The following is a 25,608-nucleotide window of genomic DNA, read 5'->3' on the forward strand; positions in this document are numbered from 1 at the left end:
TCTCTTTCCATTAATGGACCACAAGGAGCCAAGACTCTCGGGGGACTCTTGGCTTTGTCTCTGTCCCTTCCTGCTTACACTGAGTGACACCTCTTCAAACACTCTCAACTCTCTAACCCTTCTGTCCTACATTGTATGCTATGCAATGGACCAGTGGAACAATTTGCTAGAATTTTCTACTCCTCTACCTGGATAGAGAACAATCCACAATTTATTGTCCAGTACAATCTGGGTTATCCAATCTGAAGTGGGTACACCCACTGTTAAGTCTATTATCATTCCTCTTCTGGGCTATTTAAAAACCCAACCCCAAACTCACATTTCCTTTCTCTATAAATAATTTTGCTTTGTATCTCAGAGATAATGAGAGTCATCAGGCATGAATTCCTCTAATTTCCTGCTTTTTTGCCTACAAATTACTCCCATTTCTATCCACCTTTTCCTCCTGGCCCTCTATTTTGAAGGAAGGGTGGGTCCCCTCCTGTCCAAGCTTAGTCCACACACATATGCTCTCCACCCCATGCCCTCCTGCCCTCTCCAGGAATTCCTATGTCCATTATCCCATTTCTTGCCAGTATTTTTAAACCCCATATCTGAACTAGCCCTTTTGGCTCAGAAGAAAAACACAGGCGAATCTCAGATCTCAAAATGAAACAAACAGGCCTTCCCCACCTCATGACCCTTTTTGTCTTTCCTTTTCTTGAATCAGGTTTCTTGAAAGAGAAGTCTGTAGTCACTGCCTCTGAGTCTCTCCCCTCCCATTTTCTCACCTACATGTGAGACCCCCAATGGACTTCAGTCCTTCCCCCCTCTGCTTCAGCTGACCATCCTGATCAGCTCTTCTTTCCTTCATGAAATTTTGCTCCCATAGTTTGTGTAATTCTACTTTCTTCTGAAAGGCATTTTCACATGGATTACCTGAATTTTCTCTCATAGCAAACATATGGCAAGTTAGAACCAGTGCTCCTGCTCTCGAACCTCCTGTTGCCCCCAACACTGAGCTTGTTCTTAGGAAACTCGTGGTAGTTTCAAATGCCTTGGCTTTCCATCCCGTGCTCTACTAGTCCCTGCTCTTCTATGTGTGGCTGTCTGGTTACTGGTATTCTTGTTTTTATTTCATTGTATTAGTTTGGGGTTTTTTGTTATTTTGTTTTGTTTTTTGTTTTTGTTTTTGTTTTAAGAATGGGGCATTGCCTTCTATTTCTGGGACCACACAGAGTGAAAGAACGGTTTCTGGTCCTGATTGGTGACAGCAAATTTCTGTGTGACTATAAACAATGACTTGTCCTCTCTGGCCCTTAGTTTCTCTTCTATAAGATACATCTTTTATCACATGCAGTATAAATAAGACAAAATTTAAAAGATTCACCCTAGGAACTAGATTAAATTTCTCCCTTTTAAAGCAGATGGTCTACCTTTGTACATTCACTAAATTTGTATAATTTCCTTTGTCCACCATGGAGTTCAAATCTAAACTTTATATTGACTATATCCAGCAAAGTCTTTGCCAGTCTTATTTTATCAATGCTTCGTATAAGGCACTTCAAATTATCTTGGAGTAAAAATTATGAATAACAAAGAACAAAAAGGATCTATGACATGATTACATCATTGATTTTTCTTAGATTTTTAGTCAGCCAAAGTCCAAAAACATTTCAAATTATTTTTCATTGATAAAGTAAACTCTGTTTTCAGAAGGCATTTTCTAAATCACTTCTCCAAAGCCCCTGAATGGCACTCTGAAGAAAATTTCTAATAAGTAAATGAACCAGTTGCCACTCATGAATATGGCTGCTCTTTCATGACCCACAAAGATCAAGTTTTGTATCATTAAATTATCAGTGTTCTCTGTATATGTGGTTTATTCTATTTTTTATTTTTATTTATTGACTTTAGAGAGAGAGGAAGGAATGAGAGACAGAAACGTCGACTTATTGTTCCACCTATTTCTGCATTTATTCGTTGATTCTTGTACTCACATGTGCCCTGACTGGGGATGGAACCTGCAACCTTGGCTTATCAGGACAATGCTCCAGCCCATGGCCAGGCTATATATACACGTTTAATGTCACGACCATGTCATAAAATTGAGGGAGACCCAAAAATATCCTGGGTTCCCATTCAAGATGCAAGTGTAGGAAAATGCTGGATTCCCTCTGAAGGGGGCCTGGAAACAGAATGAATAGAGCCTCCACAACAAGGGGCAGTGCCGAGAAGTGTAGAAGAGGTAGAAATACAGTCGACTCAAGAGAAAAACCACACCCCAGCAGAGGTGTGCTTCACAGTCGGGAGGGAGCTCGAGGATACAGAACTTCTCCCAGAAGAGCCAGGGATTCAAGCTCTGCATCAGGCACAGGATCCTGCACAGGACAGAGGGGCCCCCAAAACACCTGGCTTTCAAAATCAATGGAGAATATGTCCAGGAAAACTCTAGAGCTGCAGAAAAAAGAAAAACCTACCCTTAAAGGGTTCACACACGGTCTCACTTGACTCAGAAATCAGTGTAAAACCAACACACAAAAAAGCGCATAGGCTATAGGTTAAGAGTTCAACTTGCCAATCTTGAAGTGCATGCTGGAGAGGCAGGAAGCAGCTGGAACTTTCTCTGGGGACTGAGACACTGGTAAAAGTCATTTCCATGGTCTTGTTCTCCTGTGCTGAGCCCAGTCTTAGTTGGTGGCATTTTACAGTCTTCCTGCTATCCTGCTAGTGCCATTGGGCACACCCCTGGGAGAGTCCTGCCCACGCCTCTACCTCGGCCAGCTCCCTAGTCCACCAGGGTGCCCGCAGCAGCCACAGGCCCACCACATTAGAATGATACATGAAGCACCCAGCACCTGGCTTTGGCGCCCAGAGTGGCATTGCACTGCCAGGCCCCACAGGGTATCTCCTACACGAGGTCGCATCTTTAAGCCTGCGAAACATAGCTAATCTACCTAATGCATAGAAACAAAGACAGAGAATCAGGCATAATGAGGAGACAAAGAAATATGTTCCAAACAAAATAGGAAAACCAAACATCAGACAAAAACTAAACAAAGGAGTTAAGCAATCTACTCGATAAAGAATTCAAAGTAATAATCATAAAGAGGATCGCTGAACTCAGGAGAAGAATGGGTGAACACAGTGAGGACTTCAACAAAGAAACAAAATTAAGAAAGTACCAATCAGAGCTGAAGAATATGATAACTGAATGAAAGCTACACTAGAGGGAATGAACAGCAGTTAGATAATACAGAAGAACAGATCAGCAACAGAGTACTGCAGTTCACCTAAGCTGAACAGCAAATGGAGAAAAATAATTTTTACAAATGACTGCAGTTTAAGGGAACTCTGGGACCACATTAGGCACACTAGCATAGCCTTATAGAGGCCCCAGCAGAACAGGGAGAGTGAAGGGCAGAAACTCAGTGAAGGAATCACCCCTAATACAGGGAAGGAAACAAACGCCCAGGCTCAAAAAGCACAGAGTCCCAAACAAAATGACCCCGAAGAGGTCCACATGAAGACGCATTACAATTAAAATGTCAAATATTACAGATACAGAGAGAACCTTAAAATCAGCAAGAGAAAAGCTACTAGTGATACACAAGGGAACCCCTACAAGACTATAAGCTAATTTTTTTCAGAAACTCTGCAGACCAAAAGCAATTGATATGATAATATTAAAAGCATTAACAGAAAAACTCCCAAAGTTATCATTCAGAATTAAAGAAGAGATAGTTTCCCAGACAAGCAAAAGCTAAAGGAATTCATCAACACTAAACCAGCCTTATGAAAAATGTTGCAAAGATTTCTCTGAGTGAAAAAGAAAAAAAAATAACTAGAAATAAAAATATATATTTAAAAAAATCTGGGGCTTCCAGCCAAGATGGAGGCGTAGGTAGACACACTATGCCTCCTCATACAACCAAGATAGGAACAACAACAATTTAGAAATAGAATAACAACCAGAACTGACAGAAAACTGAACTGTATGGAAGTTGGACAACCAAGAAGTTAAAATAGGCACATTCATCCAGACCAGTAGGAGGGGCAGAGTAGGGCGGCCAGGTAGAGAGTGGTTGTGGCACAAAAAGTGGTGGCACCGGGCGTGTAAAGCATTCTGGGTGTGCAAGACCACAACGGATGGATCCTGGGTATGCAGGCGGCTGGCAGACCCCGGACACGGAGTAGCAATGGGCAGACCCAACAATGCAGCAATTGTGAAACAAGGCACATCAAGCAACCCAGGATCCCAGCACCGGGAAATAGAGCCTCTGGGCACTGATTGAAAACACCTGTGGGGGCTGATGCACAAGGAGAGATGCCCAGCCTCACAGGAGAGGTCATTGGAAAGTCCCACAGAGTCCTAGAATGTACACAAGCCCACCCACATGGGAATCAGCACCAGAAAGGCCCACTTTGCTTGGGGAAAGTGGTGGAAGGGACTGCAATCTGACAGAGAGCAGAGCAAGCGCCATTGTCCCCTCTCAGACCCTGCCCCCACATACAGCATCACAACCCAGCTCTTGGGTTGCCCCACCCTGGTGAACACGTAAAGCTCCACCCCTCATACATAACAGGCCCAGAAAGACCGAAAAAAAAATGGCCCAAAAGAACAGATCAGAACCACACAGCAAATAAGTGACCAAGAGATAGCCAACCTACCAGATGCACAGTTCAAAGCACTGGTGATCAGGATGCTCACAGAATTGGTTGAATTTGGTTGCAAATTAGATGAAAAAATGAAGGCTATGCTAAGTGAAATGAAGGAAAATGCACAGGGAACAAATAGTGATGGGAAGAAAACTGGGACTCAAATCAATGGAGTGGACCAGAAGGAAGCAAGAAACATTCAAACAGAAAAGAATGAAGCAACAAAAATTCAAAAAAAATGAAACTCCAGGTTCACTTAGGAACCTCCAAGACATCTTTAAATGTTCCAACATCCAAATTGTAGGGGTACCAGAAGGGGAAGGGGAAGAGCAACAAGTAGAAAACTTATTTGAACAAATAATAAAGGAGAACTTCCCCAATCTGGCAAAGGAAATAGACTTCCAGGAAGTCCAAGAAGCTCAAAGAGTCCCAAAGAAGTTGGACCTAAGGAGGAACACACCAAGGCACATTATAATTACATTAGCCAAGGTAAAAATGAAGGGGAGAATCCTAGAAGCAGCAAGAGATAAGGGGACAGTTACCTATAAAGGAGTTCCTATCAGACTGTCAGCTGACTTCTCAAAAGAGATCTTAAAGGCAAGAAGGGGTTGGACAGAAGTATTCCAAGTCATGAAAAGCAAGGGCCTACATCCCAGATTGTTCTATCCAGCAAAGCTCTCATTTAGAATGGAAGGGCAGATAAAGTGCTTCCAGATAAGGTCAAGTTAAAGTTCATCATCACCAAGCCCTTATTTTATGAAATGTTAAAGGGACTTATCTAAGAAAAGAAGATAAAAAACATGTATAGTAAAAGAACAGCAAACTCACAATTATTAACAACCATACCTAAAACAAAAACAAAAAGAAACTAAGCAAACAACTAGAACAGGAACAGAACCACAGAAATGGAGATCACATGGAGGGTTAGCAACAGGGGAGTAGGAGGAGGAGAGGGGGGGAAGGTATAGAGAATAAGTAGCATAGATGGTAGGTAGAAAATAGACAGGGGGAGGGCACCAATAGTATGGGAAATGTAGAAGTTAAAGAACTTGGGACTTCCGGCAAGATGGAGGCATAGGTGGACGCACCGTACCTCCACACACAACCAAGATTAGAACAACAACAATTTAGAGCCAGAATAACACCCAGAACTGATAGAGAATTTATCTGAATGGAAGTCAGACAGCCAAGAATTTGAAGTAGAGCTGTTCATCCAGACCAGTAGGAGGGGCTCAGAGGAGGGGCGGGCGCGGGTCGGGGTGTGCGGAGATCGGGGAGAACGGGTGCATAAGGCACCGGGAGCGTGTAAGCTTTCCGGGACACACAAGATTGCAGCGGTGGACCCTGAGTACACAAGCAGTAGCTGGCGGACCCAGTGAAGCGGCATTGTGGACCAGGGCAGAGCGCGCAACCCAGGATCCCAGAGAAGGGACTGAGATCCCAGGAGAACTGAACTACCGCCATTGTTCCCTCCCGCTCCTGCCCCCACCCCTGCCCCCGCCCCTGCCACCACCACCACATACAATGTCACAATCTAGCAACTGGGGTGCCCAGCCCAGGTGAACACCTAAGACTTCCCCCTTCACCATAACAAGAGCAACCAGACCAGAAAAAAAAAAGGAGAGAGAGAGAGACATGTCTCCAACAGATGAACAGATCAGTCTCCCAGAACTCATCCTTTTGAGTGACCAAGAAATAGCCAATCTATCAGATGCACAGTTCAAAACACTGGTGATCAGGAAGCTCATGGAATTGGTTGATTTTGGGTGCAAATTGCATGAAAAAAAAATGAAGGTTACCATAAAAGAGATGAAGGAAGATGCTCAGAGAACCAATAGTGAAGGGAAGGAAACTGGAACTCAAAACAATAGAGTGGACCAGAAGGAAGCAAGAAACAACCAAGCAGGAAAGCATGAAGAAATAAGAATTAAAAAAAAAAAAAACGAGGAGAAGCTTAGGAACCTCCAGGACATCTTTAAACGTTCCAACATCCGAATTATAGGGGTACCAGAAGGGGAAGAGGAAAAGCAACAGATTGAGCACATATTTGAACAAATAATAAAGGAGAACTTCCCCATTCTGGCAAAGGAAATAGACTTCCAAGAAATCCAGGAAGCTCGGAGAGCCCCAAAGAAGTTGGACCCAAGAAGAAACACATCAAGGCACATCATCATTACATTAGCCAAGGTAAAAATGAAGAAGAGAATCCTAGAAGCAGCAAGAGATAAGGAGACAGTAACCTACAAAGGAGTTCCCATCAGACTGTCAGCTGATTTCTCAAAAGAGACCTTACAGGCAAGAAGGGGCTGGAAAGAAATATTCCAAGTCATGAAAGGCAAGGACCTACATCCCAGATTGCTCTATCCAGCAAAGCTCTCATTTAGAATGGAAGGGCAGATAAAGTGCTTCTCAGATAAGGTCAAGTTAAAGGAGTTCATCATCACCAAGCCCTTATTTAATGAAATGCTAAAGGGACTTATCTAAGAAAAGAAGATGAAGAAAAAACATGTATAGTAAAAGGACAGCAAACTCACAATTATGAACCACACCTAAAGCAAAACCAAAAGAAACTAAGCAAACAACTAGAACAGGAACAGAACCACAGAAATGGAGATCACATGGAGGGTTAGCAACAGGGGAGTGGGAGGAGGAGAGAGGGGAAAAAGGTACAGAGAATAAGTAGCATAGAATGTAGGTTGAAAATAGATAGGGGGAGGGTAAGAATAGTATGGGAATTGTAGAAGCTAAAGAACTTATAAGTATGACACATGGACATGACTAAAGTGGGGGATATGGGTGGGAGAGGGTGTACAGGGTGGAGGGGAGTGAAGGGGGAAAATGGGACAACTGTAATAGCATAATCAATAAAATATATTTAAAAAAGAAAGTGAAAAAAAAACTTAAAGAACTTATGACACATGGACATGAACTAAATGGGGGGAATGTGGGTGGGAGAGGGTGTGCAGGGTGGAGGGGAATGAAGAGGGTAATGGGACAACTGTAAAAGCATAATCAATAAAATATATTTTAAGCACTGGCTGGTGTAGCTCAGTGAATTGAGTGCGGGCTGCGAACCAAAGTGTCGCAGTTTCAATTCCCAGTCAGGGTACCTGCCTGGGTTGCAGGCCATGACCCCCAGCAACTGCACATTGATGTTTCTCTCTCTCTATCTCCCTCCCTTCCCTCTCTAAAAATAAATAAATAAAATCTTTAAAATATATAAAAAATAAAAATAAAATATATTTTAAAAATCTCACTGATAAAGACAAACATATGGTAAACATAGTGGATCAACCACTTAAAGAACTAGTATGAGGGTTAAAAGAAAAAAGTCACAAAATTATTTCATTGTACAATCATTAAAAGTTACACAAAATATAAAGATGCAAAATATGATGTCAAAAACATAGAACATGAGGGTGAGAATAAAAATGTAGAGCTTTTAGGATGCAATCAAACTTAAGTGACCACCAATTTAATACACTGCTATAGGCACAGGTCGTTAAGTATAAACCTCTTGGTAACCAAAAACCGAAAAACTACTGGACACAAAAATATAAACAAAGAGAAATGAACCTAAACAGATCATTAAACAAAGTCATCAAATCACATGGAAAGAGAGCACAGGAAGAAGGAACAGAGAAGTATGAAATGGAAACAAGTGCATACCTATCAATTATTCATGTAAATGAACTAAATGCTCCCAGCAGAAGACACAGGGCAGCTGAATAATTTTTTTAAAGATCCACCTACAAGCTACCTACAAGAGACTTATGTCTCATCTAAAGACACACACAGACGGAAAGTGAAGGGATGCAAAAGGAGATTCCATGCAAATGAAAACAAAAAGAAATCTAGGGAAGCAATACTTAGACAAAGAGCACTTAAAACAAAAATACTTAAAACAAAGGTGGTGACATGAAAGAAAGAAAGGCATTAAATAATGAAAATGGGATCAATCCAACAAAAGGATACAATACTTTAAACATCTATTCACCCAACATATCAATAGAAGCACCTAAATTCATAAAGTAAATATTAACAGACATAAAGAAGAAACTTACAGTATTACAATAATAGTAGGGAGCTTGAACACCCAAATTTATCAATGGATAGATCAACAAACAAAAACTCAACAAGAAAACAATGGGCATAAATGACACATTGGACCAGATAAGATTAATATAAGTATACAGAACATTTCATCCCATAACAGAAGAATACTCTCCAAAACTGATCACATGTTAGACCACAAAACAAGTCTCATTAATTTAAGAAAACTGCAGTTATATCAAGCATCTTTTCCAAACACAAAGGTATGAAATTAGAAATTAATTACAAGAAGAACCCGGAAAAATACAAACACATGGAAATTAAACAACATGCTACTAAATAACCAATGGGTCAACAAAAAGATTGAATAAGAAATTCACAAATACCGTCATACAAATGAAAATGGAAACACAATCTTCCAAATTGTGTGGGACACAGAAAAAGCAGTTCTGCCCTGGTCGGCGTAGCTCAGTGGATTCAGCGCCAGCTGTGAACCAAAGTGTCCCAGTTCAATTCCCAGCCAGTACATGCCTGGGTTGCAGGCCATGACCCCCAGCAACCGCACATTGATGTTTCTCTCTCTCTCTCTCTCTCTCTCTCTCTCTCTCTCTCTCTCTCTCCCCCCCTCCCCCTCTCTCTCTCTCTAAAAATCAATAAATAAAATCTTAAAAAAAAAAGCAGTTCTAAGTGGGAAAATTTATACCGATACAGGCCTACCTAAACAAATAAGAGAAATTCCCCCAAAAATACCTCACCCTAAATCAAAAGGTACTAGAAAAACAAGAAGAAACAAAGCCCAAAATTATTAGAAGGAAGGAAATAATAAAGATCAGAGTAGAAATAAACAAAATAATGACAAAAAAAGAAAACAATAGAAAAGATCAATGAAACTAAGAGCTGGTTCTTGGAAAAGATAAGCAAATTGATAAACCTCTAGCCAGGCTCATCAAGAACAAAAAGAGAACCCAAACAAATAAAAAAAAATGAAAGATAAGTTACAACCAACACCACAGAAATACAAAGGATCATAAAAAAATACTACAACAATTATATACCAAAAAGGGAAAACTTAGGAAAAAAATGGATAAATTACTAGAAACATACAAATGTTCAAGACTGAATCAGAAAGACTGGTGTACAGACTGATTACTAGTAGTGAAACTGAATCATTAATCAAAAGAAATCCCAATTTAAAAAGTCCAGAACTAGATGCTTCACAGGTGCATAAATCTGTCAAACATTTAAAGAAGTTAATACATAGCTTTATGAAACTACTCCAAAAAGTTGAAGAGGAAAAAACACTTTCAAACTCATTCTACAAGACCAACATTACCCTGACACCAAACCAAAGACAGGGAAAAAAAAAAAAAACAAGAGAGAGAGAGAATATTGTACACCATTATCCCTGATAAACATAGATGCAAAAATCCTTAACAAAATATTAGCAAACCCAATACAACAATATCTTAAAAGGACCACACACCACAATCAAGTGGGGTTTATTCCTGGGATGCAAGAATGGGTCAATATCCATAAATCAATCAACATGATACACCACAAAAACACAACAAAAGATAAAAATTCTATGATTATCTCAATAGATGCAGAAAAAGCATTTAATGAAGCATTCAGCATCCACTTATAATTAAAAACTATCAACAAAATGGATGTGGAGGGAACAAACATCATCAGCATAATAAAGGCCATGCATGACAAACCCACAGCTAACACCATACTCAATGGTAAAAAGCTAAAAGCTTTTCCTCTAAGAGCAGGAACATAACAAGGATGCCCACTCTTGCCACTTTCATTCAATGTAGTATTAGAAGCCTTAGCCACAGCAATCAGATAACAAAAAGGAAATAAATAGCTTCCTAGCTGCAAAGGAAGAAGTAAAACTGTTACTATTTGGAGGTGACAGGATATCACATACAGAAAACACTGGACTCCTCCAAAACAACCTACTAAAACTAATAAATGAATTCAGTGAAGTTGCAGGTATACTCGATATACAGAAACTCAATATACAGAAATCTGTTGCATTTCCATACATTATAACAAACTATCAAAAAGAGAATTAAAGAAAACAGTCCCAATTATAATTGCATCAAAAGAATAAAATACCTAGCAATAAATTTAACCAATGAGGTGAAAGTCCTGTACTTAGAAAATTATAAAATATTAATGAAAGAAATTGAAGGTGACACAAATAAAAAATATATAAAGTGTTCATAAACTGGAAGAATTAATGTTGTTAAAATGTCCATACTACCCAAAGCACTCTATGGATTCAATGCAATCACTATCAAAATATCAATGGCATTTTTCACAGAATTAGAACAAATAACCCTAAAATTTGTTTGGATCCACAAAAGACCCCAAATAGCCAGGGCAATCTTGAGAAAAAAGAACAAAGTTAGAGATACCATGTTTCCTGATTTCAAACTATACTACAAAATATAGTTTGTAGTATACTACGAAGATATAGTTTGTAGTATATTATAAATTATTATATTATATTATAAAATATACTAAAGTACCATATTTTTCAGACTATAAGAGGTACATTACAGCCCCCCTCCAAATTTGGGAGGAATAATGGTTGTTAATGCTATTGTTGAGTTCTGTTTACATTTACATTGGTGAAATATTATGTCATTTATGGTATTAAATATTTTACCACATTTTTTGCTTCAATCTTTTTTTTCCTATTTTCCTCCTCTAAAACCTAGGTGCATCTTATGGTGTGCAAAATGTGGTATGTTATAATTTATTATAATTATAATTATAAAATATTATACTTTATTATAAATATATTATATTATAAGTATAATATAATATACTAAAGTATATTGTAAAATATACTGCAAAGTATAGTTTGTAAAGTATAGTATAGTAATCAAAATAGTATGGTACTCATAACAAAACAGTCATATGGATCAAAGGAACAGAATACTGAGCCCAGAAATAAACCTACACTTATACGGTCAATTAATATATGACAAAGGAGATGAGAATATACTATGAGGAAATGATAGTCTCTTCAATAAACACTGTTGAGAAAATTGAACAACTACCTGCAAAGGAATGAAACTAGACCACTTCATTATATCATATACAAAAATAAACTGAAAATGGACTAAACACTTACATGAAATACATGAAACTATACATGAAACTATACATGAAAGTAATACATGAAAGTATAAACTCCTAGAAGAACACATAGGTGATGAATTCTTTGACATCAGTCTTAGCAATCATTTTTTGTTGCCTCTTCAAGCAAGGGCAACAAAAGCAAAAATAAACAAATGGGACTACATCAAACTAAAAAGTTTTTATACAGTGAAGGAAAGCATCAACAAAACAGAAAAGCAACCTACTGAATGGGAGTAGATATTAGCAAACATATCCAATAAGGAGTTAACATCTAAAACATATAAAGAACTTATACAACTCAATATTTTAACAATCTGATTTAAAAATGGACAGATAACCTAAATAAACCCTTTTCCAAAGACAATATATGGGTGGCCCACAAGCAAATGAAAAGATGCTCAACATCACTAATCATCAGGGATATACAAATCAAAACCACAATGAGACATCCTTCACACCTGTTGGAATGGCTATTATCAAAAAGACAACAAATAACAAGCACTAGTGAGGATGTGGAGAAACGGGAACCCTCGTGCACTATTAGTAAGATTGTAAATTAATGCAGCCACTGTGGAAAACAGTATGGAAGTTCCTTAAAAAATTAAAAATAGAATACCATGTGATCCAGCATCTACTTCTGAGTATATATCTAAAGAAAATAAAAACACTAACTAGAAAACATATGCACCCCTAATTTTATTATAGCACTGTTTACAATATTCAAGATATGGAAGCAAACTAAGTGGCTCTTTACAGATGAATGGAAAATGAATGGATAAAGAAGATTTAATATATATTACACACACACACAGGATTGTTACTTAGCCATAAAAAATAATGAGATCTTGCCATTGAAGACAACAAGGATAGACCTAGAAGGTATTATGCTGAATAAAACAAGTCAGACAGAGAAAGACAAATACTATATGATTTCACTTATGTGTGGAATCTAAAGCAAACACATAAAACAGAAACACACTCAGATTCAGAACACAAAATGATGGTTGTCAGAGAGAAGGGGGTTGGGGATGTGGGCCATGTAGGTGAAGGGGATTAAGAAGTACATTATTCCACTTCTAAAATAAATAAGCCATAAAAATGTAATGTACAGCATGTGGATATAGTCAATAACATTGTAAAATTTGTGTATGATGAGAGAAGGTTACTAGAGACATCATGGTGATCATTTCATAAGTATATAAATATCAAATTCTTATGTGGTACTCCTGAAACTAATATAACATATGTCAACTCTACCTCAATAAAAATAAATATATATTGCTTTTAAATATAATATATATACACACTGCAAAATTAATTGGAAATAAGCATTTGAACAGCATAACAATCACAGGTAACAGTTTACCTGAACAAACAAAGCAATGATGGCGATCCCATGTGGCTTCCCCACGGCCTCATCGATACTGCCAAACAAGGTGGAGTTCCAGTGGATCAGATGCAACTGCGTGAGCAACAACAGGCAGGTTACCTCATTACTTAATGTACTTCCATTTAAAAAAGCAGAGACATACCAACTTTCCTTAACTGTACATATATGGTATCATATGCAACACAAATATCACAAATAGACTACTGCTTTAATACGGGTTCTCTGTAGAAATGTCTTCCTTCTTATTTCTGAACAAAAGTACTGCTTAGTGGACTTCTGCCTCTCCAGTCCTGCTTTAGTCCTAACCAGGACCACATCAAAGGAGACTGACAGATTCCACATTGATTTGGTTGCTTTTCTTTGTCATATCATCTGAACCTCAATAGAACAAGACTCTGGGTCAGGGCAGAAACACTGGAACTCATTCACAGGATGAGCACTTGCAGTATTTCCTTCAAGAATAAGACAAAGCCAGTCTCAAATTCTGATAAATTATTTCAACCCTCTAAGAATATCCAGAGATAGGATCCTATAAAAATGTTGCATCTTTTTAAAGCCATGGTAAAACAATGAGGGCTGATAAGGAGCACTAAAAGGAGGCCCTTCCCTGCGCTGAGATAAAGTTTTATCTGTGAGGGAATGACAAGCAATGCTCTAGAGGACTCCTTCGCTCCTGGTTTCATAAAGCTTTGTAGCTTTCAAGTTTATCTAGAAAATACACTTGCTCCTACAGCCCTGATAAAACCCTTGCAAGAAGCCAAATTCAATTCCCTGGCTAAAATTAAATGGCCATTGAGGTTCTTAGCTACAGTAGCTAGGTAAGCCTCCGCCTGGAATACCATCTTCGTCACTATAGCTTTTAATCAAGTTATACTTACTCACTACCTTAAAACATTGTCTCATTTAAAAATAGTTATAATCCAAAAAGACATAGTTAAAATTCAATCACCATGTCATTTTAGCATCCATATTAAAATATTATTGAAAATTATCATGTGGATTGCCACGAATTTGTTTTTTGGCTAAATTTGTCCAAGAATCTGAAATTCTAAGACTGACCACTAGAGGGAGGTAATGAAGTCTTCTGCCCATAAGTAACAGAAATGGTAGCCTAGGAAAAAACTATATATATCCAAAACCAGGGTGGGGTCAGGCTATGAAAAAGCCACATGGATTATGACTGCCCAATAAATGTAACTGTCAAGGCCCTGCCATTAAGAAAATAATGTTTTATAACCTTTCAGTTAATAATCAAAGACCAACCAATTTTAATCTTTCCCTGTCTGGCTACAACAATAGCACAGGCGTCCCAGTGGTACCGACCAGTGTACATTGGTGCTGATAAGAACTGATTGCCTTAATTAAATCAAGAAAGACGGCCCAAGGTAAAAATCTAATTTTATTTAACAAATTACAGAGTTCAAATCAACATTTTCCGTAGTTCTCACAGCCACATTTTCGGGTATTTTTTTCTAATGCAAAACAAATAAACCAAAACAACATCATCATTTCTTTCTTTTTTTTTTTTACCACCTTCACAATTCAAGAACATTGTCACTCTCACCAGCTCTTCAAAACCTGGTTCACATATTCTGTGTTTAAAAAACTTAAGGGGACCCACTCCTTAAGTGTGTGCTGCACACGCTGACTTCATTTCCAAGAGGGTAGTATAGAAGAGTAACTTTACAATAGAGAAATATAACAAACACTATTGGAGCCAGGTGATCAAAGTCAAATTCAGCAGTTATCAGTCATGTTGATAGTACAGATGGTTAATTCAAGTGCCAAACAAATTTCCAGCACCTTCTGGAGATCTGTTATAACCTAGTACATATTTAATTTTATGTAGTAGTAACCTTGATGCACAATCCACAAATATAACACTCTACAGTTTATTGCTTCTTAGCTTCAGCTCACTCTGTGCTCCCGAAACCTTTCCTCACTTCACCTGTATTAGTCTGCTAGGGCTACCATGACAAAGAACCACAGATTGAACAGTGCAAATAATAAAGATCTATTTATTCCTCACAGTTCTGGAGGCTGGAGTCCAAGATCAAGGTGTCAGCAGGTTTGGTTGCTTCTGAGGCCTCTTTCCTTGACTTGCAGATGGCTGCCTTCCCCCTGTGTCCTCACATCATCTTTTCTCTGGGCATGTCTGTGTCCCAGTTTCCTCTTCTTGTAAGACACCAGTCACACTGGATTAGGCCCTGCCCTAACAACCTCATTTTAGTCTAATTACCTCTGCAAAGATCCTGTCTCCAACTATGGTCACATTCTGATGTACTAGGAGTTAAGACTTCAAAATATGAATGGAGTAGGGGCACAATTCAGCCTATAACACCATCTATCTCACCTTTCCCTCATCTTAATGAATTTTTTTCAGATCACAAAACCCTGAATTTTTCACATCAATTTCTGCTCTTCCATAGTCCTGTTTTTCCCCCCCATCATCTTGTATTTCCCCTCATATTAGTGTTGCTCTGTTCCAAAAAGAAAAGCCACATAGATACAGGAAAATTATCAGTACTTATGAAGAACTAAGAGTAACTGTGGGTAGCTAAGGGGTACATAAGTCTGGCAGTGATGGGAAAGAAGAGGCTAGGAAGTTAAAGGGGTTCTGACTGCACAGAACTTTGAATTTTATCATAATTGTGTGTTTGGAATCACTAAAGCAATACTGCAGTGAATATTATTATTACTTATGTTGCTTAGACTCATACAAACTCCCCCATACCAATGTGTTTCCTTCAAAGGTCCTTTTGGCAGTATGGGGGTGAACTGGAAGTGTTAGGCATAGGAGGCTGGAAGATAAGCTAGGATGCGACCAAAAAAGTTCCAGCTGAAAAATGATGATAAACATGTGGGATGGTTAAGTTTATGTGCCAACATGGCCAGGCTATGGTGCCCAGTGTTTTGGTCAAACACTAGCCTAGATGTCAGCATGAGGGTAGTTTTTTTAGATTTGATAACCTTTAAACCAGTAGACTTTGAGTAAAGCAGATTACCTTCCATAGCATAGGTGGGCCTCCTCTATTAGCTGAAAGCCTTAAAAGCAAAGGGTGAGGTCCCTGAAGGAGAGGCAATCTACCTCCACATAGTAACATAAAAATTTCACCTGAGTTTCCAATCTTTGGCCCGTCCTGAAGATTTCTAAATTGCCAGTTTCCACAATCACATGAGCCATTTCCTTAAAATGAATCTTAATTCATCTTTCAGTAGACAGACAGACAGACAGAGACAGACATAGCCACAGAGATAGACAAGGATCTGTTCAGATATACAAGGTCTGTCCGGAAAAAGTCCAGCCATCATTAACATAATGGGAACAGTTTGTGAAACGTCGATGTAACCTGGCAGCCAAGGAAAGCAGACTGGAATGTACATACATCAGCAATGACGACTTCACTCTACAAGTCAGTGAGGGCAGTAGATGCTGTTGAGTGAGCACATGTACTGTGTGGCCATTGCATTCAAAATGATTGAGAGAGTACAGCAATAAATTCGCATCAAATTTTGCATTAAACTTGAATATTCTTCATGGAAACTATTCAGATGTTCAGAAGGCTGCAGCTATGGGCAACTGTAAATTGTCAGTTTCATCAAGACAACATGCCTGTTCATGCATCACATCTCATGCAAAGTTTTTTGGCAAAACATTAAATCACCCAGGTGACTCAACCTCTCTACAGCCCAGATATGGTGTTCTGTGACTCCTTGTTTTTCCCCAAAACTAAAATCACCTTTGAAAGGTAAAAGATTTCAGACCATTGATGACATTCAGGAAAATACATTGGGGCAGCTGATGGTAATTGGGGGAACTGTGTGAGGTCCCAAGGTGCCTACTTTGAAGGGGACTTAGGTGTCATTGTCCTATGTAAAATGTTTATTGCATCTTGCATCTTCTTCAGTAAATGTCTATTTTTCAGAGCACATGGCTGGATACCTTCTGGACAGACCTCATATACCTGTTTCTCTGGAGAACCCTAACTGACACAGGTTGTACAAAAAAATGGGAAAAAAAGTATAAAGATGAATGGAGTTTTAAATCTGAACAAGACTAGTAGGAATAAAGACAGGGCTCTAAAATGATATTTGGAAGTTATTCTCCTAACACTAAACATGGTGCCTTTGGGGAAGGGAAATGGGGGACACAACAACCCACTGATTATCAGAAAGAACAAATTAGAACTTCTGCTCATATTTATCCAGTGCCTTTTCAATTTCGATTCTCCTATGCTTCAAAAAATACATTTGATAGATAGGTAGGTAGATAGGAAAGAAGGAAGGAAGGAGAGAGAGAGATAAAGAAAATAAAAATACATATTAGTACATGAATATAATTTTTAAATAAATATGGACATATTAAGGATATGTGCTCCAAATTTCTTTTAGAAACAAATGGTTTTGAATGGAAAGGCATGTGATACTAAGAATATGGTTTAGAAAATGAAGAAGTGGCCCACTGCTTCTAAGGGAGGCTCAGTGGAGGTCCAAGCAGATGGTTGTTATCAGGCCAGGGAGCTGGAAGATGAACTTCAAAGCCTGATTGAGACAGGCTCTGGGGTGTGTCTGGCCTACCTATCACTGAGTACAGAATGCAGAGGCAGAAACACAGCACACCTCTGCAACTGTGCTGATCAGTTCTTAGAGGCAACATGCTCTCATAAAAGACCCCTACGCTAGGAATCACAAGCTTTAGATTCTTGTTTCAGTTCCACAACTCTTCAGTTCTGTGAACTTCACAGGCACTAACTTCTTTGGGCATCAGACTAACATAAGGAGTGTTATATGTTAAAAGCGTGGCTTCTTCATACCTTTCCCTGACCTCCCATAGTACTCTCTCTATTCCTGTATTATCACATTTTGCTGTAGGTATGGCCAGCAAAGGCATAGAAGAAGAGTGATGAATTTTGAAGATGGAGAGCAGCTTAACAATTTGTAGTGAAGACCAAGCATACAGACGTCTCTCACCATTTCTAAGGAGTAAAAGGGTTAAATGGTATTATTGCTACATCTACTGCCTACACTCAGACAGTCCCACTCTGCTCGGTCACTTCACTCCTCGAGGGCCCACTGGACTAAAGATGACCTCAGGCAGAGCTCAGTCTCACTCAGGCCTTCTAGAACCTTGTGAACACACAGTCCATCAGGTGGCACAGGGGCTGCTTCTTGAGGTTTGAACCCAAACTCCAACTATGGCCACCAACAAAAATAGTTGGGAAAAAAAGGAACAAGAATCCTTTTTCACCTGAAACAATAGGCAGTTCTCCGCCCTCCCTTCACTCATTCTCCCTAGAAAGACAAAAAGTTTTGGCTTCCTCCCAACTCAGGTATGTCAGAGTAGAGGAACGTAGTTTTCTATAACAATTAAAACTGAGCCTTTCCTCAGTTCTTCTGTTTTCCCCCGACACTCCCCAACCCGAGACACCTCAATGTATGTGGATAGGTGTCCTCGTGTTTACTGACAGTGTATATATTACAAAGAAACAAAAAAAAAGCAAAGATACATGATCACTCTATCAGCATTGTGACCATCATTCCTTCCTATTTAAAAAAATCTTACCATGGGATAATAATCATAAACATCCTCTTCATGGTTTCAGAGAAAATCTTTGACTGAGCTTTTCCCATAAGGCTCACAAATTCAAACTGCTTACCATCAATTATCCTGCTGTGCCATTAGTACCTGTGAAATGTTAATCTTAATGTACTTAACTCATAGCAATAAATTTGTCCAAAGTTATGAAACTGTGACATGCTGTAGCCTTATAATCATTTATTTGTCACTGAGAAAATAAGTTTGAAGATCTCATGGCAGCCTAACAGAAAGCTATCTTCAAGATAAATGAGGTTTATTATTAACATAAATAACATGACAGCATTAAAATACAAAAGAATGAATCATGAGAAATGGAAAAAGCAGTAAAAACTGCTAAGGCAATTATGACACAAATTTCCTTCCCTAGCCCAGTATGCTCACACAAGTTCTGTGAAGTCTCTCATCCTCAGATGCTTAATGGACATTTCCTTTCAAATGGCTTCATGTCAACTGAGCTCAATATTTCTAGAGCTGACATCAATTTCCTTTAAAAAAAAAAAAAGGAACCCTCCCAGTCTCTTGATGGAGCCCCCAGTTTCCCGGGCTTCAGACCTTGAACTTCCACCCTTTATCTCCAACTCACCAAAGCCTTGGCTGGCCCTTAACTGTTTACATTACAAAGTCCAATGAATCTCTCTTTGATGCAGGTTTCACCACATTTTCTCTGCTCAAAAATGTCCGATTTCTTTATTTTACCCATATCAGGCTTAAATTTCTCTAACCCCATTCTAACTATCCCTAAGACACTCACTCAAATCAAGTATATCTTCTGACCCCTCACAACATCCCCCCATTCTGTTTATGTTCCACTCACTTGAAATGCTGTTCCCTGCTTCTCTCAATTCTACCTCTCCTCCTAGACCTTAGAAGGCCTTTGAAAGACAAATAGATTGGAGATAGAGATGATGGATGGGGACAGAAATACAACTTGAACCAAATGATATGAAAAAAGAGGGATAACTGAGGTTTCTACCCTAAATCGCTTATCAAAAGTAATATGAGCTCAGTAGTAGATGAGTTCTATCAGAACAGTTCAGTTGGTCTCCCACAAGTAAGAGATGCAGAACAAGAACAGCTAATGGTACAGAATGCAACTATTTCTGATACCTAGAGACAGCCCCACAGAGTCCGGTCACACCTACAGGTCAAGTCATGAAGGAGAGTGACAGAAGGGCAAGGACTTAAGCTTTGGGAAATGGTGACACAAGGAAAAGGAGAAGGCCCAGGAAATTCCCAGGTCCTGTTAGGACAAAGGAGAAAGACTCTCTAGAAAAAAGACTGGTCCACAGTGTCAAGGTTACAATAGCTACAGAGAAACAAAACAAAAAAAATGAGGATAAAAGAAGATTTGGGATATATTTTTCAAAGATTATTAGGAAGATTATTGGGATTATTGTACTACAAACAGAAGGAACAGTGGCAGACACGAAGAACTTAGCATAAACTGAGTGGGGCCAGGTGGGCAGTATCAGAACACATCAATAAGTAGTGATTGCTTTTTAATGAGGAAGATCAGTATACTTGAGTTAAAGCAAAATTCACCTTTCATTTTTAGTATTCTTTAATCCTATAATGAGGAAAAGTAAAACTTGAAAAAATCACAGACTGCTATAAATGTTTATGTCAGAAGTACTCAATGCACTTGTGAACAGATGCAAATGACCTGAAAAACATTTTTCTGCCAAACTCTAGTCATCAAGAACTTTCCTCCGAGCCAGGCCACCACCTGGTACAGATTCACAGAGGAAAAGGCGTCGTCAGGAGCACAGCCTGGCGCCTAGGCCCTGACTTTGCTTGTTTACCTCCGTCACAAAGAAATTCAACTACAGAGAGCTGTAAAAAATTCAGCTAGCTTTTGAGTTTTGGGAGCCAAGTTTCTCACATCAACCATGCTCTCACTCCCAAAATACCCATCCTCAGAGCGTTCGGAAAGAGCTATAAAATTAGAAAATGGAAAAAAAGTTACTGTCTCAACTACATTTATGACATTAGGAGTTGAAGGAAAGAACGTATTAAATACTGAAAACTTTAAAAAGGTGTGGAGGGGGGGCTGGTGAAATGTTTGAAAACGAAATGGGAGCATTAACTAATAGAGAAACAGCAGAGAAAGCCCCAGACTCACAATTAATGACCTGAAGCAGCCATTCACCTGCACAGAAATGGAGAGTTAGTGTATATTATTTTCAGGTGCCCCTGCACTTTAAGATGTCATTGTCAATATACCATGCAGCTATTTGTCAAAGAAGGACATTCAAGGCGTAGACAGATACAATAATGACAAGGTGCTATAAAGCATGGAATGGAAAATAAATTATTTGAAACTCTATCTCTGTCACCTCCTTGTTATGTTTGTCTAAACTTAATTATGTATCTTCTTATAAAAGTAAAAGGAACAAGAGGATCTACCAGAGCATTTAAGAACACCTTCATCCATTAATACATTAATATCAGAAGGTATTTATGGTGAGTGCTCTTAGGGTTCAGAATCCTCATTTAAAAAGGCACTAGTTCTATGTAATTTACAAAAAGATTTTTTTCAAAGCAAGATGATTTTCTCTCTGAATGCTGATTTCCTTTTGTTTACTTTGCTATTGTTGCCCTCTTAGAAGCAGGGCATAGTAATACTGTTAGAGCTCTTCTCCAAAAAGTGGAGCTTCCTTTATGAAGGGCATTCACTTTGAAAGGTTGGGGAGGGTTGTTGGAACAGTCATAGGGATAAAGAAACAAAACAGTGCACCATTTTGAAAGATTTTATTAAGAGTAAGATGAGAAGCAGTTAAAAGTGAAACTTAGACACTGGTTTCTTGGTTTTCCAAGAAATACCCACTCTCTTATTTTCTAAAAGAAAAATATCTGAATTGTTGGTTATGGCTACAACTAAATTGCTGTTAACTTAAATTCTCTATATTTCATTTCATGTTCCATAAAATAAAAAAGGTAAAGAGACTGTCAAAGCGTCTTGGTGTTATGGAATATAAGTCACATATAGATCGCATCTGTTCACCTTGAACAGTGAGTCAGTGCCTAATGCCTGTAATCTTTCCCCTTCTACCGCCAAATAAGAACTACAACTGACAGATGAGTTCTGGAGTAATGTCAGCATCCATCAAAACATTTATTGAGTGTCGGTAATGTCTATGGTTGTAGTGTCCACTGCTTTCAACATTGTAAATACAATGACCTTAAGTCTTTTTATTAAAAAATCCAGGGTGTGAATAAATAAAAATACAAAATTGATAGTTTGGGTATTTGTATTTATTTAATGAGCTCCAAGGTTACATTCTCCACCAGGCACTGTTCTTTGCAAACATTACCTCACTCAGTCCTCACTAATTCTATGGCTACCCCCAACACCCCACCTTAACAAGAAGAAAATGGAGAGACCAAAGGTGAAGAAGGCTGTCCTATGCTGCACAGCTAACGAGAGCCAGGACATGAACCAAGTAGTTTGGGTCCCCCACCTCTAAGCCAGCTCTTTCCTCCAAATAGGGAGGGTAGAACACTGATCAGGGTAGAATTCACAGTGTGAATGTTCACACAACATGTGAAGGAATGACAAACATCATTCCCTCCAGAGACAAGAAAAACTAGGGTAGAGAAATGGATGGTGTGCAACCCAAGAAATGGCTTGTAATCCAGTCAGGCTGTGCACAACACCAAGAGCACATGGTATGAATGTACAGTCTTGTACAATCACACCTGGTGTGACACCTGGTATGAATGAGCAATCTTTCTACAAACTCCTAGGAAAATTACCTGCGCTCTCGGAATCCCAGCTGTAAATGAGAGATCACACTATCTAATGTGTAAGGCCATGCAAGGGCAAGAGGTATTATCTGGAAAGCCCCTGGTAAATGTCAAGTAAATGCAGACTAGAGCCAGTTAGACTGGGGAGGAAAAGGAGGAGATGCAGCAGAAAGGTAGGCATGGTTGTATTTAAATACCACAGTCTTAAGTGAAGTAAGTCAGACAAAGAAAGACAAACACCATGTGATTTCACTTATATGTGGAGCCCAAAAAACAGAACAGATGAACAAACAAAATGAAATAGAAATGAACTTATTGCTACAGAGCACAAACCGATGTTTGCCAGAGAGGAAGGGGATTAAGAAATACAAACTTCCAGTTATAAAAATAAGTAATTGGGATGTAATGTACAGCGTAGGGATGTAGTCAGCAGTATCTTTCCAACTATATATGATGCCGAACAGCTACTAGACTTATCGTGGTGACCATTGTGTAAGGTACATAAATGTTGAATCACTATGTTGTATACCTAATACAATATTGCTTGTCAACTATAATTTTTTTAAATAAATAGAAGAAAAAGAAAATAAAGAGCACAGTCTTTGAAAATAAAATGTTCATCTCCGTTCAGTTTAGTTATCTTCTCATTATCCTGCCTGAACTCAACTGTTTATTTTCTTAAAGTTTAAAAATAATTAACAATGTTTTCCACTCTAGAAAGCCAGGTCACTTCCATCAGAGTCAAATTCAAGGGTGTCCAGGAACTTGGCTGATAAATGAGGGGAAGAATAATGAGGCAAGGAGAGGGAGAGCTGTGAAAACCAGAAAATCGGCACCCCTCCCAAGGGTGGTTAAATACCAAAATTTAAAAAGCACAGTGCCAGCTGGATCCACCCCTAAATCCAACTCGAAAGTCACCACTTTGCAACCTCTCATGATGATGATGTAAAACATCATTAATATTCTAACCAAGATCTCCTGCCTGGAAGAACAAGTAAAACTATCTGAGCTGTTTTTGCTCCCTGCCAACACATCCTGCCGTCCTTTCATCCTTCTTCCTGACCCAATGTTGAGTTTTCATCCCTCTCATCTAGGAGTCGACCTGTGCCTCGGCTCTCTCCTCTCCATTCTTCTCCTGACCACTTCCAGTGCTTGGTCCATCAGTTCTTTACTCTCCTGAGCCTTGACCTGATAGCTCCCTATTAGCTGCTCATCATCTTATAAATCTGTGCAAATTTTCCTCACCTTTAAAAAAAAATCCCTTCCTTGACCTCACATACTCTCCTAGTGGCTTTCATTGGCAACAGACTTTTTCACAGCCTTATCTGCACTCCCCATCACCACTTCCTCCCAGCCCTCTTCCTCCACAGGCCACTGAAAGTCGTCTCTCATCCTTACCTCTTTGGAGAAACTGCTCTCCCCAATTCACCAAGAACCTTCTTCTGCTCAGTCACACCTTTTGTCTGCCTTGACTGCTCTACAGCATCAGAGAGCCCTGCCTGTTCTTCTTGAACCACCCCCTTCTCATGGGTGCCCTGGCAGCACGCTCCCCAGGGCTGTCTTCCTCAGCAGCCATTCACCTCAGGCTGCTTTACTCATTTCCGTCACCTGCCACCACCTGTGGTTCTGGCAGGGCTCCACTGTCTTACCTACTCTCTTCTCAATCAGCACATCCTTGTTAAGCGATTTTATCTGCCCTTGTGTCTTCATTTGTCATCTAGGGACCTATAATCCCAAAATCAACATCTTTAGCCAAAAACTTGGCCCTGAGTCTAGATCCCTTTACTAAACTACCTACTGAAATATTTTAAAGTTAGCATTTCATAACTGAAGTCCCCCCACCACCTCCCAGACCTATGTCTTCCTGTTTGCTCCTAGCTGCATTAATGGACCCAAGCCAGAAATCTCTTCCCTCACCCTGCTTCCCTTACAAACAACCAAGACCTAGGTCCTGCCTTTTTCTACCTCTGTAAAATCTCCCAAACCCATGTGTTCTGCTTATTCTCATGAACAATTCCTTAGTGTAGACATCGATAACCTATTACTAGAATTACAGCCCAGATCTTTTAACCCACCTCCATGCTTCCAAAGTCAGCTTTCCAAATTCATCCTCCATCCAGCAGTTATAACAGTGCAAACCTGGTCTTGTCCCCTCCTGGGAAAGTTCGTCGGGGGCTTCTTACTGTCCATTGGGTACAGTTCAAATTCCTTAATAGGAAATGCACTTAAAAAATGTCTTTGTATAATTTTTAAAAGTGTGATACTTTTGGTTCACTATACATTAACTGTTTCAGGTAAGCTGGTGATAACAATTACAGTAATAAGCCCTTTTTAGTCATAAGAATGCATATAAAGCAATTTTAATTAGATTTAAAATTCAGTGCTATTTCATTTCTCTATGAAATAACACTGTCAATTTTCACATTCCCAACCTTATACACTGAATACATTACCCAATAAAGTAATTTTCAGGAACAATATTTTAAAAATTCAATTACAATATTCAAAATGCTACAAATTACAATAAAATGCACTTATCTGAAAATGTTAAAGAAAAACCATTTTAATCCTCACTGGTAGCACAGAATACTCACATGCTTTCATTTTTCTCTCTCTCTCCTTTTTTTTGCACTTATCTAAAGTAAAAATCAGAACAATTTTATTAGAAATAAGAGAAGGCACATATTGTAGAGGGAGGAGAATGGTAGCTGGTCCGAGTCTCAGCCATTACCCATGGCACCTTGAGCAACTTAACATCTCTTGACCTAATTACTGAGCTGAAAAATAGGCGTACCCCTGACCAGTATGACTCAGCTGGTTGGGCGTCATCCTGCAAAACAAAATGTCTCTGGTTCAATTCCTAGTCAGGGCACATGCTTGTGTTGTGGGTTCAGCCCTGGTTGGGGCACATTGATCTTTCTCTCCCTCTCTTTCTCCCTCCTTTCCCCTCTCTCTAAAAATAAATAAATAAAATCTTTAAATTGTTTTTTTAGTGGGCATCACATCTACCTCTAAGGGATAT

At 39.0% G+C, this 25,608-nt stretch overlaps 1 protein-coding gene across 6 annotated transcripts in view; it reads right to left on the reverse strand.

The window, feature by feature from the left end:
* CA8 (carbonic anhydrase 8) overlaps positions 1 to 25,608 on the reverse strand; it is a 115,447-nt gene that overhangs the window by 38,824 nt on the left and 51,015 nt on the right. For all 6 annotated transcript variants that reach the window (XM_045861046.1, XM_045861050.1, XM_045861047.1 and 3 more), the window contains exon 4: positions 13,217 to 13,312. In XM_045861046.1, coding sequence (XP_045717002.1) covers positions 13,217 to 13,312 — 96 coding nt within the window. The remainder of the gene's footprint in view (positions 1 to 13,216; positions 13,313 to 25,608) is intronic.

Source organism: Phyllostomus hastatus, unplaced genomic scaffold (assembly GCF_019186645.2).
Source record: "Phyllostomus hastatus isolate PE091 unplaced genomic scaffold, TTU_PhHast_1.1 phas_scaffold_21, whole genome shotgun sequence".
In the NCBI taxonomy this organism is placed as follows: domain Eukaryota; kingdom Metazoa; phylum Chordata; class Mammalia; order Chiroptera; family Phyllostomidae; genus Phyllostomus; species Phyllostomus hastatus.